This window comes from Gambusia affinis, linkage group LG06, assembly GCF_019740435.1.
Source record: "Gambusia affinis linkage group LG06, SWU_Gaff_1.0, whole genome shotgun sequence".
Classification (NCBI taxonomy): Eukaryota; Metazoa; Chordata; class Actinopteri; order Cyprinodontiformes; family Poeciliidae; genus Gambusia; species Gambusia affinis.
The window spans coordinates 27,027,262-27,040,930 of NC_057873.1; the positions used below are offsets into that span (position 1 = coordinate 27,027,262).

The following is a 13,669-nucleotide window of genomic DNA, read 5'->3' on the forward strand; positions in this document are numbered from 1 at the left end:
AGATCACAGTAAAGCTCACGTCATGTGTCGTTAATAAATGGCAAATCACCAATAGTTAAGTCATGCGGTGTGAATGACAATATCCTTTATTTGATACGTGCTCCATAATAGTTCTACAAGATTGGTATCTGTACTATCTAGGAAGAAAATATATGTTTGCAAAGTAAATGAGTTTGAAGTGAAACCAAGAGGTAACATCACACTAATGCCCCTGTAACCTAAAGATATATAGCTACGTTGTTTTTTTTTTTCATTTTAAGACTCATTCACTTGTAATAAATACAAGCTCTAATTAAGATGTTCATCTTACTGGTTTTAATCCCTGGGTTTTCATGAGTTATGTGAAATTGTGGTTATTTTTTATTTGCCCAGCAATACCACAAACACCGTAAAGAATACTGAATAAGGATCACTCACGCTACAAAATAACTATTAGACTGTTATTTGCCATTTAATAACTGTAACTTTTTAATATTTTATAGCATAAAAGTTTTAAAATATGCATTACAGGTTGTACAGGATCTATTTGTTTAATGTGTCTGTTAATAATGGGAATGTTCATTTGGCTGCTTCGGTAACAACATGTACAGTTCTGCTCAGACATTTAGATACATTCATGATGGGTCAGAATCTACGGTTAATAATAAAGCATTCACACCTTTCTGTTTTGGGGAGCAGCGATTATACAACAAACAGCTTTACTGAACACCATGTTCGGGACTAACGTGTTAATTTTGGTTAATTAATTACACTGATTTTAATATGTTAAAATAGAATTTTTTCCAGCCAGGACCTTTGCATTTGTGCGTTTCTGGTACGTCCATAAATTTGGTGCAGAAAACAACAGCGATGGACAAACGAAAACTCCCACTCTTGGTCCACTAGTGGTTAAATTTATCTTAGAAAAGCTTTGTGATGGGATGTTGAAAAAGACTGTTGTTGTGTTTAAGCTGTACAAAAAAAAAAAAAAAAGTTACGTTATCACTGAAGCTATTCAAGGCTAACATACAGCATGATGTGGTAATGTGAAAATCAAATTTACTTATAGAGCACTTTAAAAACAGGTTTAAAACTGTGCCAGAGTGCTGTACAAAAAAATGATAACAAAATAAGTCGAAAAGGAAAAAGAAAACAAGAAAATATGTAAGGTAAATAAAATAAGAGTTATAATAAGTATGAAAAAAATTAAAAAAAGAAGCAGTACAGATGTCCCCAACGCTAATGTCAGCGTCCACAGTCCACTTTTCTAAAGACTTTCAATAGTCAGGAGTTCTTGAAACACTTAGAAGCTTAATATGTATAATAGCACTTTGCACCATTTGGTTGGTTGAATTACCTAAGTAACAGATTAAAAACAATAAAACTACGTCCATTAAATTTAGCATGTAAACGGGTTTTAATAACAGATAAAAGCTAGCTAGCTACCTATCCACATAGCTACCTAGCTAGATAACTATCGAGCTACTCCACTAGCTAGTTAGTTATTTATTGTAAAAGCTAGATAGAGTTGGAGGTCAGACTAGCCTAAACATACTGCCACATTACTTACTAATGGGATCGTCACAAATCCGGATTAGGTTTCATAAAATTCTGATCTCTGTCCAAACGTTTTGAGGGCAGAGCAGGTCATAAGTGTGTGAGCAAAGTGGCACAAAAACCTGGCCAGATTTCTCATCATCATAAATTCCAGCAAACGAGAGTGAGAGACTTGTGGGAGGATTTCAATGTTTGAAGAAACAGAAAATTATCAAAAAAGAACAAAGAAAAAAAAACTGGGATTCAAATGAATCATTTTGGTAATAACTGAGCTAGAAAAGAGAATGTTTTATCTGATTTAATGTCAGAAAGTGAGACATTCAGAGACAGTTGATAGAAAAGTTAGTGTGTATTTAAGTATCAACAGTATTTGAGGTTGTGTTTTCTTTAGCTCTGACCCTATGCATAAAAAAAAGAATCCTGGCAGTCTGTTGTATCATCATTCCACGCTGAAAAAACTATGGTTTATATACATCACTACGAGGTGGGATATCGTAAACTTCTCACTGGAACTGTACATCCAAAACAAAAACATACACTTTAAAGTTGTTGTCTTTTCTTACAATATCATACATTTATCAATAAAGAACCGGTGCAGTGTTATTTCAGAGGCAGCACTACACTCAGTCATACATACATAGCAATAATCCAAAAGTCAAACTTTATGCAGGCTACAGGAAAAGAAAGGTAGATTTTCACAATAATCCTCCCCTCTGGATTGCACAAATCATTCGTTGCACAGATTTTTCTTTAAAACAAGACACCATAAGACCGCATAATACCCTCTCCTTTCATAGCAGGTATAAAAGACTCAGCTGAGTAATCCTCCTGTGCCCTACTGCTTCTTTCCAGGGCCACAAAAATCCAGCGCTGTTCCTAAAAAACTGGCAGTGGAGCTGCAAATAGAACATGCAGATAGATCCTCATCGGCTTCTTCGTCCTCCTCTGGCTCCTCTGCAGAGACATTTATACTCTGAATATTCACCAACAGACACACACACGCGCACACACACACTACCACAGCATCTAAAACCTGTCAAATGTCGACATTAATGCACTTTACGCCAGGACTGATGAGAGAAACAAACGCTCCACAACATAACAATTTAAGGCTAAAATGAAAAAGAGTGAACAGTACCGATCTAAAAACATACATTGAAAATATCTCTATTGACGGTATTTCCTGATAGAAAAATATGCACAGATTTTTCCAAACATAACCACATAAAACTTCAAGTGCACAAGACTGTCGGATTTCAGCATAAATACTCGAGTTTTCAGTGCAGCAGTAATAAATAAATGCGGGCGCGTTCCGGCCGATTTTTAAGCGGTACAAAGTCCGCGGGTTTAGCTAGCTAATGGCGTCGAACGAGCGAGTGAACTGAAGCTGCTAATAAAGCTAGTTACAGAAAAGAGGCTCTCATCACTTGTCACGACCGCTTGATAACCTGTAAACATGTTTAGGCAATATTCATAACATTTATTCTTCCAACCACCAAGCAGCGACTGTACAGGATACGGCCGGTTAGTGCAAAAAGACCCCAGAAAAAACAAAAGTGACCCGCTCTCTTCAAGACTCAGACCAGGCGCTGCTACTGGTTGAAGGGAAGATGAATCGGCACTGATGTGAGCCACATGCAAGCGGGAGTATAAGAAGAAAAAAAAAGCGGAGGCAGAGATTGGATACTTGGGAGCGCTGCAGGCCGCAGAACTCATGTAGAGATTAAGCCAAAATGTCACAGTACTCCTGTGTCCAGAGGCCCAGGCATAGGAGTGTGTGCTGGGTATTTACATGGGCAGAGGGGCTGCAGTGCTGGCTGGAGTCGGCCAACGCGATCAACTCGCTGTACGTTTGTCTGAACGGAACCGAAACGGCGTGCAGCGTTCCGTAGTCTGGAGAAAAGTCCACCGCTTTCAATCCCAGGTTTAAAGCTCTTCGGCGTGAGTGTGCAATAAATACAAGATGCGAGTAAATTCACAGTCATAACCATGTTGGTCAAATTTTACATTTAGATAGCATTTGAGCTCAGAACAATTATTTGCCAAAAGAAAACAACTTCGCAACTGTTTTAAATTCAGAAGACTGAACTTATCTATAGAGAATATCACGAAACGAAATCCATCGAGTGGAAAAAGTGCAGAGGGCCAAGCAGGAGGTAAAGCTTAGCTGTAAGGACCGCCAGCAAACTCCAATGTACAGCAGAGAGACGTGTACAGCAGACTCTGTAAAGTAAGAAAAGAAAACATGTTAAGAATTCAAGAAACCGCTTGAACTTAGTTTTTAAATCTAAATGGAGAAATACAGCAGAGGAAAAAGTATAAACATTTGTGTTGTACCAAGTGATATGAAATTTTGAAATTAAGATGTTAATAACAACCTGAAGTAATCAAGTTAGACCATAAACTTTCTTAGATAAAATGGAATTATAAAGAAATTACTGTAAGAGGTATCCTGGGCGTTCAAATTCAACGTTTGACGAAATTTTCCAAACCAAAGATCTAAAGACAAAAGCACTGGGTGCCTCTTCAATAGACTCTTTGGTTTTTTACATTAGTTTTCCATTTAAGTCAGGAATTGCTGCATTTATTAAAAATCCACCTTTGTTTTATGTACAGGCTCTTATCAATAAGGTTCATTTCTCAGTTTCAGTTCAGGTTTATGGTTTCCAGCACCAAATCCTAACAGCCACACAAAAGCTGTTCTATTGATTTTATTTATTTAGGATGAACATGCTGCACCTTTTTATTTGTCTTTTTACACCAGAAAATATTTTCCTAGTATTTGATTGAATTGTTCAATGTAGTGTCTTGTTCATATATGTCTCTACAATGCCAATTAAATGCCAGACATTGTGCGCAACAATTTCACAACAGTGGAGTTTCCATTAAATAGTAAACGCAATTCAAATCACACGTGAATAAGTTTGTTCAGGCGACAAGTCATTTAAAAAAAACAAAAAACATGCCAAGCCTTGATGCTCTAACTACTTCCTGTTGTCATCTTCTTTGTGGTTTGCTCCAGAAGTAATGTCTGGTTGTTTGGATTGACCTGTATCTGTGGATTAGTCGAGCTGCTACCAACATCTGGTGTGAATTTCACGCATTAAAAATGTATTCACTGGAAAAAATACTGACATCCTCGGTATTTATTTTCCCTGCTGTATTTCCAGAGGCTCTTTGCCCCACACACAAACGCACACACACACGCCCCCACACACACAGCAGCCATGCTTGCATATTCACAATATTTTTAAAAATCTGTAAATGGCTTGAGTTGAAGCCATTTGGAAGATGTCACAGTTGCACTTGCATATTTATCCTCGTGGACAAATTTGCATTCGCTTTCTGCTTGGGAACTGGAGCTAATAATAGCATCTGTTCCTCTAGTTGCCACGGGAATATTAAATATTGAGGGAAAAATTCTCATTGTCTTGAATTTCATGCCGCGCTCCTGTTGTTGTTCTTTATGTCCCTACAGTATGTGTTCATGCAGTGGTCCATATATAAAAAATAATGAGGTCTCAGCCACCACAGCATATCAGATGGAGCAGAGAACGTAATTAAATCAATACAGACATTTATTGACTTTGCTGGAACTGAGCCCTAGTGAGCAAAATCAATCTGCGTTTACGTCAGAGCCTCGGATTCTCAAAAGTGGATCAGATTAAATAAAAGCTTCATTAATCTCCAAGAGTCAGCTAACTTTATTTTAATATCATATTTTAGTGCTGGTGATGAAACTTACATTTACAGCACCTTGTAAAGTGTCTAGACCACTTGCGGTTTGTGCTTTACTACAATTTTAGGCTATAAAGCAGGGAAGGGTTTTAAATGTTAGAAATGTTAAGCAGGAAAAAATGATGAATTAAAAAAACCTGAAAATTCTTCAGTTTCTGGGGAAACATACCTGAAGTCCAGTGAAATCACATGGTTAGCATTTATAAACATACACTGCTGCAGATTCTCACCCAGCACAACTTTCTCCTTTACGAAACGTAAACCAAAATGGAGTGGCATCAGATTTTAGCGGTTACAGGATTTCTCTTATCGTTTGTTTTAGTTGTATTTACCCACAATTCCCTGCGCTGTAGGCCATTCTCTGCTTTTGGAGCAGTCTCAACAATATTATTGCTTCTCTCAAAAGCTTCTGGGACAACTTCTGGTCGAGCAAATTATTTTTCATGAACACGTGAAACAATATAGTAAGGACTGTGAGATGAGAGCATACAAGTTATTGCAATAAGTGAAATTATCATTTGAATTCATCTTTAGAAAAAACCAAGATGTCACCTTGGCCCCGGACACCAAGACCCATTAGTTCTCTTCTTCTTCTTTCCTCCTGAACTCCCCCCAGGGTGGTGTGGGCGTCAGGGCGTGGTGTCCCCGCGGTGCATGGAGGCTCGTCCCCACACACCCTGTCCGACTGCCCCGCTTCCCCCGCCGTGGTCCTTGTCCGACTCCGGCTGGCTCTGGGCTCGCTCCGGTTTGGGGTTGGGCGCACACGGCGGGTCGGGCTGCTGGACCGACATCGTCCTCCGCAGGTGAGTGCGCTTGCACAGGAAGTCGGGCTTGGCGGAGAGGCCGAACGAGCCTTTCCTCAGCACCATGCGGACCGACGGGGACTTCTTGGGCCGCGCTCTGTGTCCGAACTGCAGCGTGGAGAGGTGGGCCGCGTAACCCTCGCTCAGGAACTGAAACGAGAGACGGGAAGCGGGAAATGGGTCGGAAAGGAAGTAAATGAGCAAAAAACGGGGAGAAAATTGAAGTCGTTGGAGTGGAACTGCTGGAATGAAACACCACTGGGAGGCCAAACGACCCTTCAGCTACCTGGCATTGATTCTGGTACTTCTTAGAAGGTCTGCCCACGATGTAAATCTGCGAGGGGCTGAGGCCCAACATGTTGTAAACAGAGATGTCCTTCATGGAGCCATAAGCAGAGTTTATCTTGATGTGACACTGGTGAAAGGGAGAAAAGGAAAACAATCATCAGCTTGCGGATGTGTTTGGCATTTCAGCTGCAACAGCAAAGACACAGCGTCTGTGATTCTCACTTCCTGTATCAGGTTTTTAAGGAAGATGGTTTTCTGTCGCAGGGGATCGTGAACCAGCCCTTCAGAAAAGAAGATCATCCCGTGCGGGAAATTGTGCTGCGAGAGCCAAGACACGACGCGCTGCTTCTGCATGTCAGGCCGACCGGTGATGTAGATGATTAGATACCCGAGGTCCTGCCAGTGCCTGCAGGAAAAACACACGGCATCAAATAGGAGCAGGTTTGTTTTGTTTTTTTCCTAACAGTCTCTCAAGGAGTTGTGCAGAGAGACATGTCAAAAAATAGTTAACTTTTCCTAAAATTTGGATTTCTATTTCCTTCATAAACAGGAGGAAAGTTAAAGCTGCAGTGGACGAATTTTATTTACCCCCCCCCCAACAATTTTACATATTAGTTAAAACTGTCACCATGTCGTGACAGAGTAGCATGAGACTGATAATCTGTGAAAAATGAAGCTCCTTCACCTCCACCCTGTGCTACTGCCTCTATCTGTAGAGGTAGTAACTCTGATTGGTTGTTGTTTGATGCTACCGCTCAAAAAATAACCAATCAGAGCCAGGAGGAGGGACTTAGTGCTGTCAATCATTCTCATGTACTCACTGCTAATTGTTCTAATCCAGTTTTTTTCTTTTTTTTTAATAAACATTACAAACTGCATCTTTAGCTTCAGTTTTAACACTTGAGGAAAACTTTTATGAGACCATAAAATTCTATGACTTGCAAAAATATTTGCACCCTCTGAATTTTCTCACTTTACAGCTATAAAAGCAGACCAACACAAACCGCAGAATAAAAGTGGAAGGAACATTGGACACGTTTCACAGATAATCTGAAAAGTGCATTATTTATACCGGATCCCATTCACTCTAACGCCTCTAGACACTTTTCATATCAATCAAATCCAACCAGTTGTCTTTAGAAGACGCCCAGCTGTCAAACACAGTCACTCTGTGTGAAGTTTAGAAATATAAATCCACCTGTTCTTTCTATAATAGAGCACTCTTCTATCCAACAGCCTCTGTCCTGGTTTTGATGCCTCGGGTGCAGAGAAGCTGCAGAGGTGATGCAGTGACAGATGGAAGTAACAACTAGTACATGGAAATCTTGCAGGAAAACCTATTAAAGGCCGTGAAGACGTAGAGGTTCACCTTCCAGCAGAACAACAACCCTGAACATCCAGCCAGAGCAACAACAAGACGCTTCAGACCACAGGAAAAGCACTGGGCTGCAACCGATGATCGTTTTAGTTACAGAATAATTATTCTGATGGCTAATCGGAACATTCTGCAAATTTTTCAGTTGAGTCCTTTCATACAATTTTAGAAATACACTAAAAGAGGCAAATAAACAAGTACTTAAATTTCTCTTTTAAGTAAGAAAATAAACATTTTGTTGCCTAAAGTAGAACAACACAGCATTCCTTTAGTGAAGGATTGATCATTTGTAGCAAACCATGCATTTGAAGCTGAACCAATACTTCTAACATCAACGTGTGAAAAGCTCAGTGCTTTCTGTGTGACTCATCAGTGTAGGGCTGATCTGACTGTTTTTTGGATTAACTGATTAAGACGTGGATAGCAAAAGACTTTTGTGTGTTTTTGCAGTAATTTGAAACCAGCTTTTTTATTACACAAACAAAGGAGGGTTTTCTTTTTTTTAATCTTTTAATAGCTATATATGTTTTTAACAGTCTTGCTCTGAATTACTGCTAACATGGCCTGATTAGCATGTCTGCAATTTCAAGTTAACGATTAATCAAAAAATAAATTAGTTGATTATTTCTATAACAGATTGGTTGCAATTAATTGTTTAAAATCTTTTTGACTGAATATTTGTTGCAAGTCCTTTTCAGGGCTACATCCAATCAGCACAAGTTAAAGCTAGTTAAAGGGGCGGGGCATATCTGAAAACCATACGTTATTTTCATGACCTATTCATATTAGTATATCATACAAATTCCTAAAAAACCATATTGAAAGTTGTTGTCTAAAAAAAGAATAAAAAGCTCAAGAGGCGTCAATATTTTTGTAAGGCACTTTAATAGCTACTTATCTGACATTACTCATTTTAAAGTTTCCTTATCTAAAAACGTTCGACTGAATTTGCAGTTTAAGCAAAAAAAAAAAGAAAAAAGAAAAAAGGAAAACAGGTGGGATGTCAGTGTGTGTCAGCATTAGAGAGCAGAGTGTCACAGCAATAATGGAAACAACACAACAGTCACAGTGATAGCCGTGTCATCCAAACATCAGACACACTCTGGTCTCTGCACACACAGTGCAGGAACTGATGAAGCAGCTCCTGCAGTTGAGCCTGACAGACGCGTCTGAGGACCAACTCACTCGACTGCCAGATGAAGCTCAGACTCCTCTAAATGCTCTATGAGTTTGTTTGTTATTCTGGAAAAATCAAAGCTAGCTTTGGCACAAAGAGATGTAAACGTGTAACCGGAGAAATGTGTACTCCATCCAGACTCTACTCTCAAATGTATCGACTTTGGTATGAAATTGATCAAACTACAAAAGAGTCGTGTTGGATTTGACCTGGGTCTGAGCCATTTGAGGCAAAAATGATTGATGGTTTACATCCAGCAGAAAGCGTGGTAAAACAAAGCATATCCAATAAAGACTTCATGAATCACTGAATGTTTTCATGGTTTTACTAATTTACCCAGAATTCCCAAATCGAACACAACACACAGTTAGGCTGTTGAAGAAAAGAATAAAGAGGTAGAAAGACATTAGAAAGAAATTACCTACTGTCAGCACATTAGCTTCAATTTTTAAAATTAGTGGGTTGAAAATTACAAAGGCAGAGTCTTAAAAAGTTAAAAGTCTTAAAGGTGAGAAAATATCAGCCTAGTGCAATGCCTCAGCTCGTTTAGTCAAGGAATCAAATTACAAAGTAAAATTTTGTGTTAGTCATTTTTGATATACATCACATGAAGGTTACACACTGACTTGACTGTGCTATACCAGGGGTCGGCAACCCGCGGCTCTTTAGCGCTGCCCTAGTGGCTCTCTGGAGCTTTTTCAAAAATGTTTGAAAACGAAAAAAGATGGGGGTGGTAAATATATTTATTGTTTCAATATGGTTTCTGTAGGAGGACACAATCATTCTTAACGTTTTCCAATGCTATAAAAATGCATAGAATAAATATTAAATTTCAACATTTCTGTCAACAAAGATTTGCGTCAAAGCCTGTGACACGTTTCTTTCAGCTGGGCGGGTTGCGAGGCGGGGGGCTGTTGTAAACAGACCGACGGCTGTGTGGTGGTGGGCCGTGGAGAGCAAAGGGGAAACATAGCCGAGGAGAGATTAGAGATTCTACAATTCTTGGACCGAATCATTTGCATTCATTGCCAACGCAGAAGGATTACCTGAATGTTTGCTCTGTAGCAAGAAGATGTCAAATAACAAAAAGAGTACCGTACTTTACGGACTATAGAGCTCACCTTACTATAAGACTCACCTACAATTTTTTTTTTAAATAACTGGAAACGTACATGCATAAATTGATTAGTGAGTTTTGTCAGTGCATATTTAGAATGACACTTGGCAATATTTTGTTTTGTTGCTCAGGTCCGGAGTTGGTTGGGTGTCCAAAGAGAAGATGCTGCTGCTGTGTTTTACCATCGCACTGACTTGTTTGGCATTTGCACAGAAATCAATCTTAAACTGTATTCATGAAATTTTATACTTTACCTTTTCTAAAGGCTACTGATTTATTTTTATAAATGTATAAAGGTTGCGTTTTATTGCTCTCTGTTTGTTGTCCAGATAAGCAGCACGTTATGCACGTTCCGTTTTGTTGTTTTTTTGATCACACACTTCATGGTGATTATTTACAAAGAGCGATCGTCGTTATGCAAACTGCATTTTGGAGCAGATTTTATGAGTTCCAAAAGGAAATAAATGACCCTTTCCCTTTCAATCTTCATAATAAAAATGACATAAAAAAATCTGATTTCTTTATTGTATTTCTTTATTTCATCAGTGCAATGACTGATATTGTAATACTGGTCTAATATTTGCAGTGATACGAACATCAGATCTCATTCTACTTATTTATTTGCTTATGTTTTGGAAGTTCGATGACACGTCATACTTCCTCTGCCAAATGAAATCTCCACTTGCAACTTGTTTAAGTTGCATTCATAATGTTTGGAGACTAGCATCAGTCTATGATTAAATCCAATGTTGCGTCATTTGAACTGGTTTTCTATTAAAATGTAAACAGAATTTGGGACTAGATTCTGTATTTTGACTTTGGACTCACCTTGAGACTCCCATGTCTTTGTAAACATGGGCGATGCAGGACTTGTGACAGGAAAAACAATGACTGGGTCCCTCCCGCCTTTGCTGATAATAACAGCAGCACACACACACACACACGCACACACACACACACACATCTGGTGCTTGTGTTTGCGTTACCTGACAACATCAACGGCTCCAGGCCGGACCTTGGGGTCGCTGCCCATAATGGACACGCTGGCAGCAAAAGACCCGTCGATGCTGAACACCACACACTCCATGCTCCGCGGCAACACAGTCAGGTAGGCCTCCGCGCTGGTCTGGTCGCCCCTTTGGGTCGGAAAAGAAGAAATGTCACACCCATCACATAAATGCGGCTTTGCACTTCACCATTTTAAACGTCATTCGACTATCCGGCTGCTTACTTGACCACCATTTTTACTGGATACACTCCCAAGCCGAGCTTCTTGCTTTTGGGAATGGTGTACGTAACCCTGCCACTGCTGTTGGTCACCTCCGTGTCAAAGTGCACCCAGCGGCCAGACTGAGGCTGAGTCATCACCAGGATGTCGACCTGAGGTTTATCCGGTTGGAATATGTTACACTCATTTAGCTGCGCCTTTTAGTTTTACTTTCTTTTTTTACCTTTTCTCCGGTTAGAGTAACCATGTCCAAGGGTCCGTACATGAAGCGGCCCACTAACGTCTGAGGTCCGTCCTCTGTTGCTATGACATCGTTCACCCTGTGGTTAGCGGTGACGTTCTGTAGTTCATAAGGAAAAAAAATAATCGAGTTTCAACTAAATCCGCCAAAGAACTAAATGCATAAAAAAACCGAACAGTAGCAAAGTTGAAAAAGAAATAAAACAGAAATTTGGCAAAGTGTTGGAAAGACAGAATGCTACTTTTGGAGAAATCATTCTTGTACTTCACTTTTTAAATTAATCAAAAACGTAGATAAAAGAGTTTATTCCAAATCTGTCAAACTTACAGCTTTACTGTCAGTAAAACATTATTTTCTCAGTTTTATTGGGTAGCTGTGCAGTTTCAAAGGTCTGTGTCAATCAAGACCAGGAAACGTTTTAAAACACACAAAAGGAAATGAGAAATTTTCCCTGCTACTGTGTTTATTTTCACGTTTGAATCTTATTAACTTTATAAGTGTTGTTGTTGGGACAGGATAGCTCCTTTTGAACTTTTCTTCTTCTTTGACTTCACTTCAATGGAGCCAACCAGCAGAGAAACACTAATCCTTAAATCTGATTTCACCAAGATGGCTGCATTTTATCCACCAGTAATGAGAACATTAATCTATAATTTACTAGCTCAGTGGTGGCCCGGCATGACATAAATTCTGGGCTTACAACCAACTCTGCTGAGATCTTTATAACCGTCACTTCATCATATAGTCACTATGAAACTGTTTTACTCATGCATGCTGTTCTGAGTCCAGATTTCTGGTCTCAAACTGAGTTTCTCCAGAGAGAAAACGGGGAAAATACCAACTAAGAGCAGAAGGAGCATCAGGCCATTCAGGCTGAGGAATCACATTTCGTTTTCGATGCCCGAGGACGTAGTTTAGTTACTGTTTCAGCAGATTTCTCAGCTTGATTAATTGTGGCAAATAAAAAAAATAGGACGAGTTAAAAGTTTGATTTAAAAACTTGCACAAAAGATGCCTACTTTTGTAACATAAACACAAGAAATAGGCAAGTGTAAGGCTTCTGATGAAAACAGTGAATGCAAAAGGATTTATTATTATACAAAACTTTAAATTAAAATATGAAACTGCAGAAGACAAATTAAGTACAACCTATAATTAAAGTTAGAATTTTGTTCTAACTTTTCATTATACCTAAAGTCTTCTCATTATAACGAGATGAAAAACCCTTATGCCTTTTTAACAATCATAATCAGAAACTTGTAATAAGAAACTTTGTTGTAACGAGAGAAAATTTGTCTAGTTTTAACGACAAAGTTTCTCCTTTTAACGGGTTTTGTCTCGTATCAAGATTTTGTTGCTCTAACAAGAAATTCTCTTAAACATATAAAACTGATCTACTTTTAACAAGAAAGTCTTAATAAAATGAGATGTATAAATCATCTCACTATAACAACACAACCTCTTGTCATAACAAGAAAACTTGTCGTAACGAGTCTTGCATCTCGGTTTAATGAGAAAGCTTCTCATAAAAACTAAGTTTTAGAAGTCGCTATGACAACAAGGCTTCTCGTTTTAACGAGTTTTGCATCTGGTTAAAACTAGAAAACCTTCTAGTTATGACCACAAACTGCTCTCGCATTTATTTCCAAGCTCTGGGAGATAAACACCTTCGTACTTAAGAGGCGTCCAACAGGAAGTGTGTTCCTCATCTCAGCTCCCTTCAGGAAGAAACAGGTTGAAAATCCAGATGTTTTTAACATCTGGATTTTGCAGATCAACAAATCTACAGAAAATTTACAGAATAAGAGAGAAGCAACTTATTTCAAACATCTAATATATTTGTTTATTTCTTGAATGTTTAATTGAATGGCGGATTACCAAATGTAATCTTTTTTAGTTTATTGTGGATTAACAGTCACAGTAAAAAGCAAGACACTAAATTTTGTTGTTGTTTTTCTAAAAAAAAGCTTGTAATATTACCAGTGGAATTACCACAGCAAAAAATAAATAAAAACAATTTTAAGAACCACAGCAAAGCTCTCATGTGATCAATTGTGATTTTGTTGAACTTCATTGTGTCATTAAAGCAGCTAATGACGACTGATCTAAAGCACGGATCACCTCACAAACAAGTTCAACATTACCAGCCGCTTCCCGCCATTAGCT

General features: G+C 38.8%; 1 protein-coding gene across 5 annotated transcripts in view; it reads right to left on the reverse strand.

Annotated features, from left to right (window-relative positions):
- Positions 1 to 231: 231 nt before the first annotated feature.
- Positions 232 to 13,669, reverse strand: part of pitpnm3 (PITPNM family member 3) — a 131,619-nt gene continuing 118,181 nt past the window's right edge. For all 5 annotated transcript variants that reach the window (XM_044118545.1, XM_044118544.1, XM_044118548.1 and 2 more), the window contains 7 exons: positions 11,486 to 11,602; positions 11,266 to 11,414; positions 11,021 to 11,170; positions 6,588 to 6,771; positions 6,364 to 6,492; positions 5,827 to 6,227; positions 232 to 3,759 (listed from right to left, as the gene is read on the reverse strand). In XM_044118545.1, the coding sequence (XP_043974480.1) occupies positions 5,904 to 6,227; positions 6,364 to 6,492; positions 6,588 to 6,771; positions 11,021 to 11,170; positions 11,266 to 11,414; positions 11,486 to 11,602 (1,053 nt within the window). In that variant the 3' untranslated portion in view covers positions 232 to 3,759; positions 5,827 to 5,903. The remainder of the gene's footprint in view (positions 3,760 to 5,826; positions 6,228 to 6,363; positions 6,493 to 6,587; positions 6,772 to 11,020; positions 11,171 to 11,265; positions 11,415 to 11,485; positions 11,603 to 13,669) is intronic.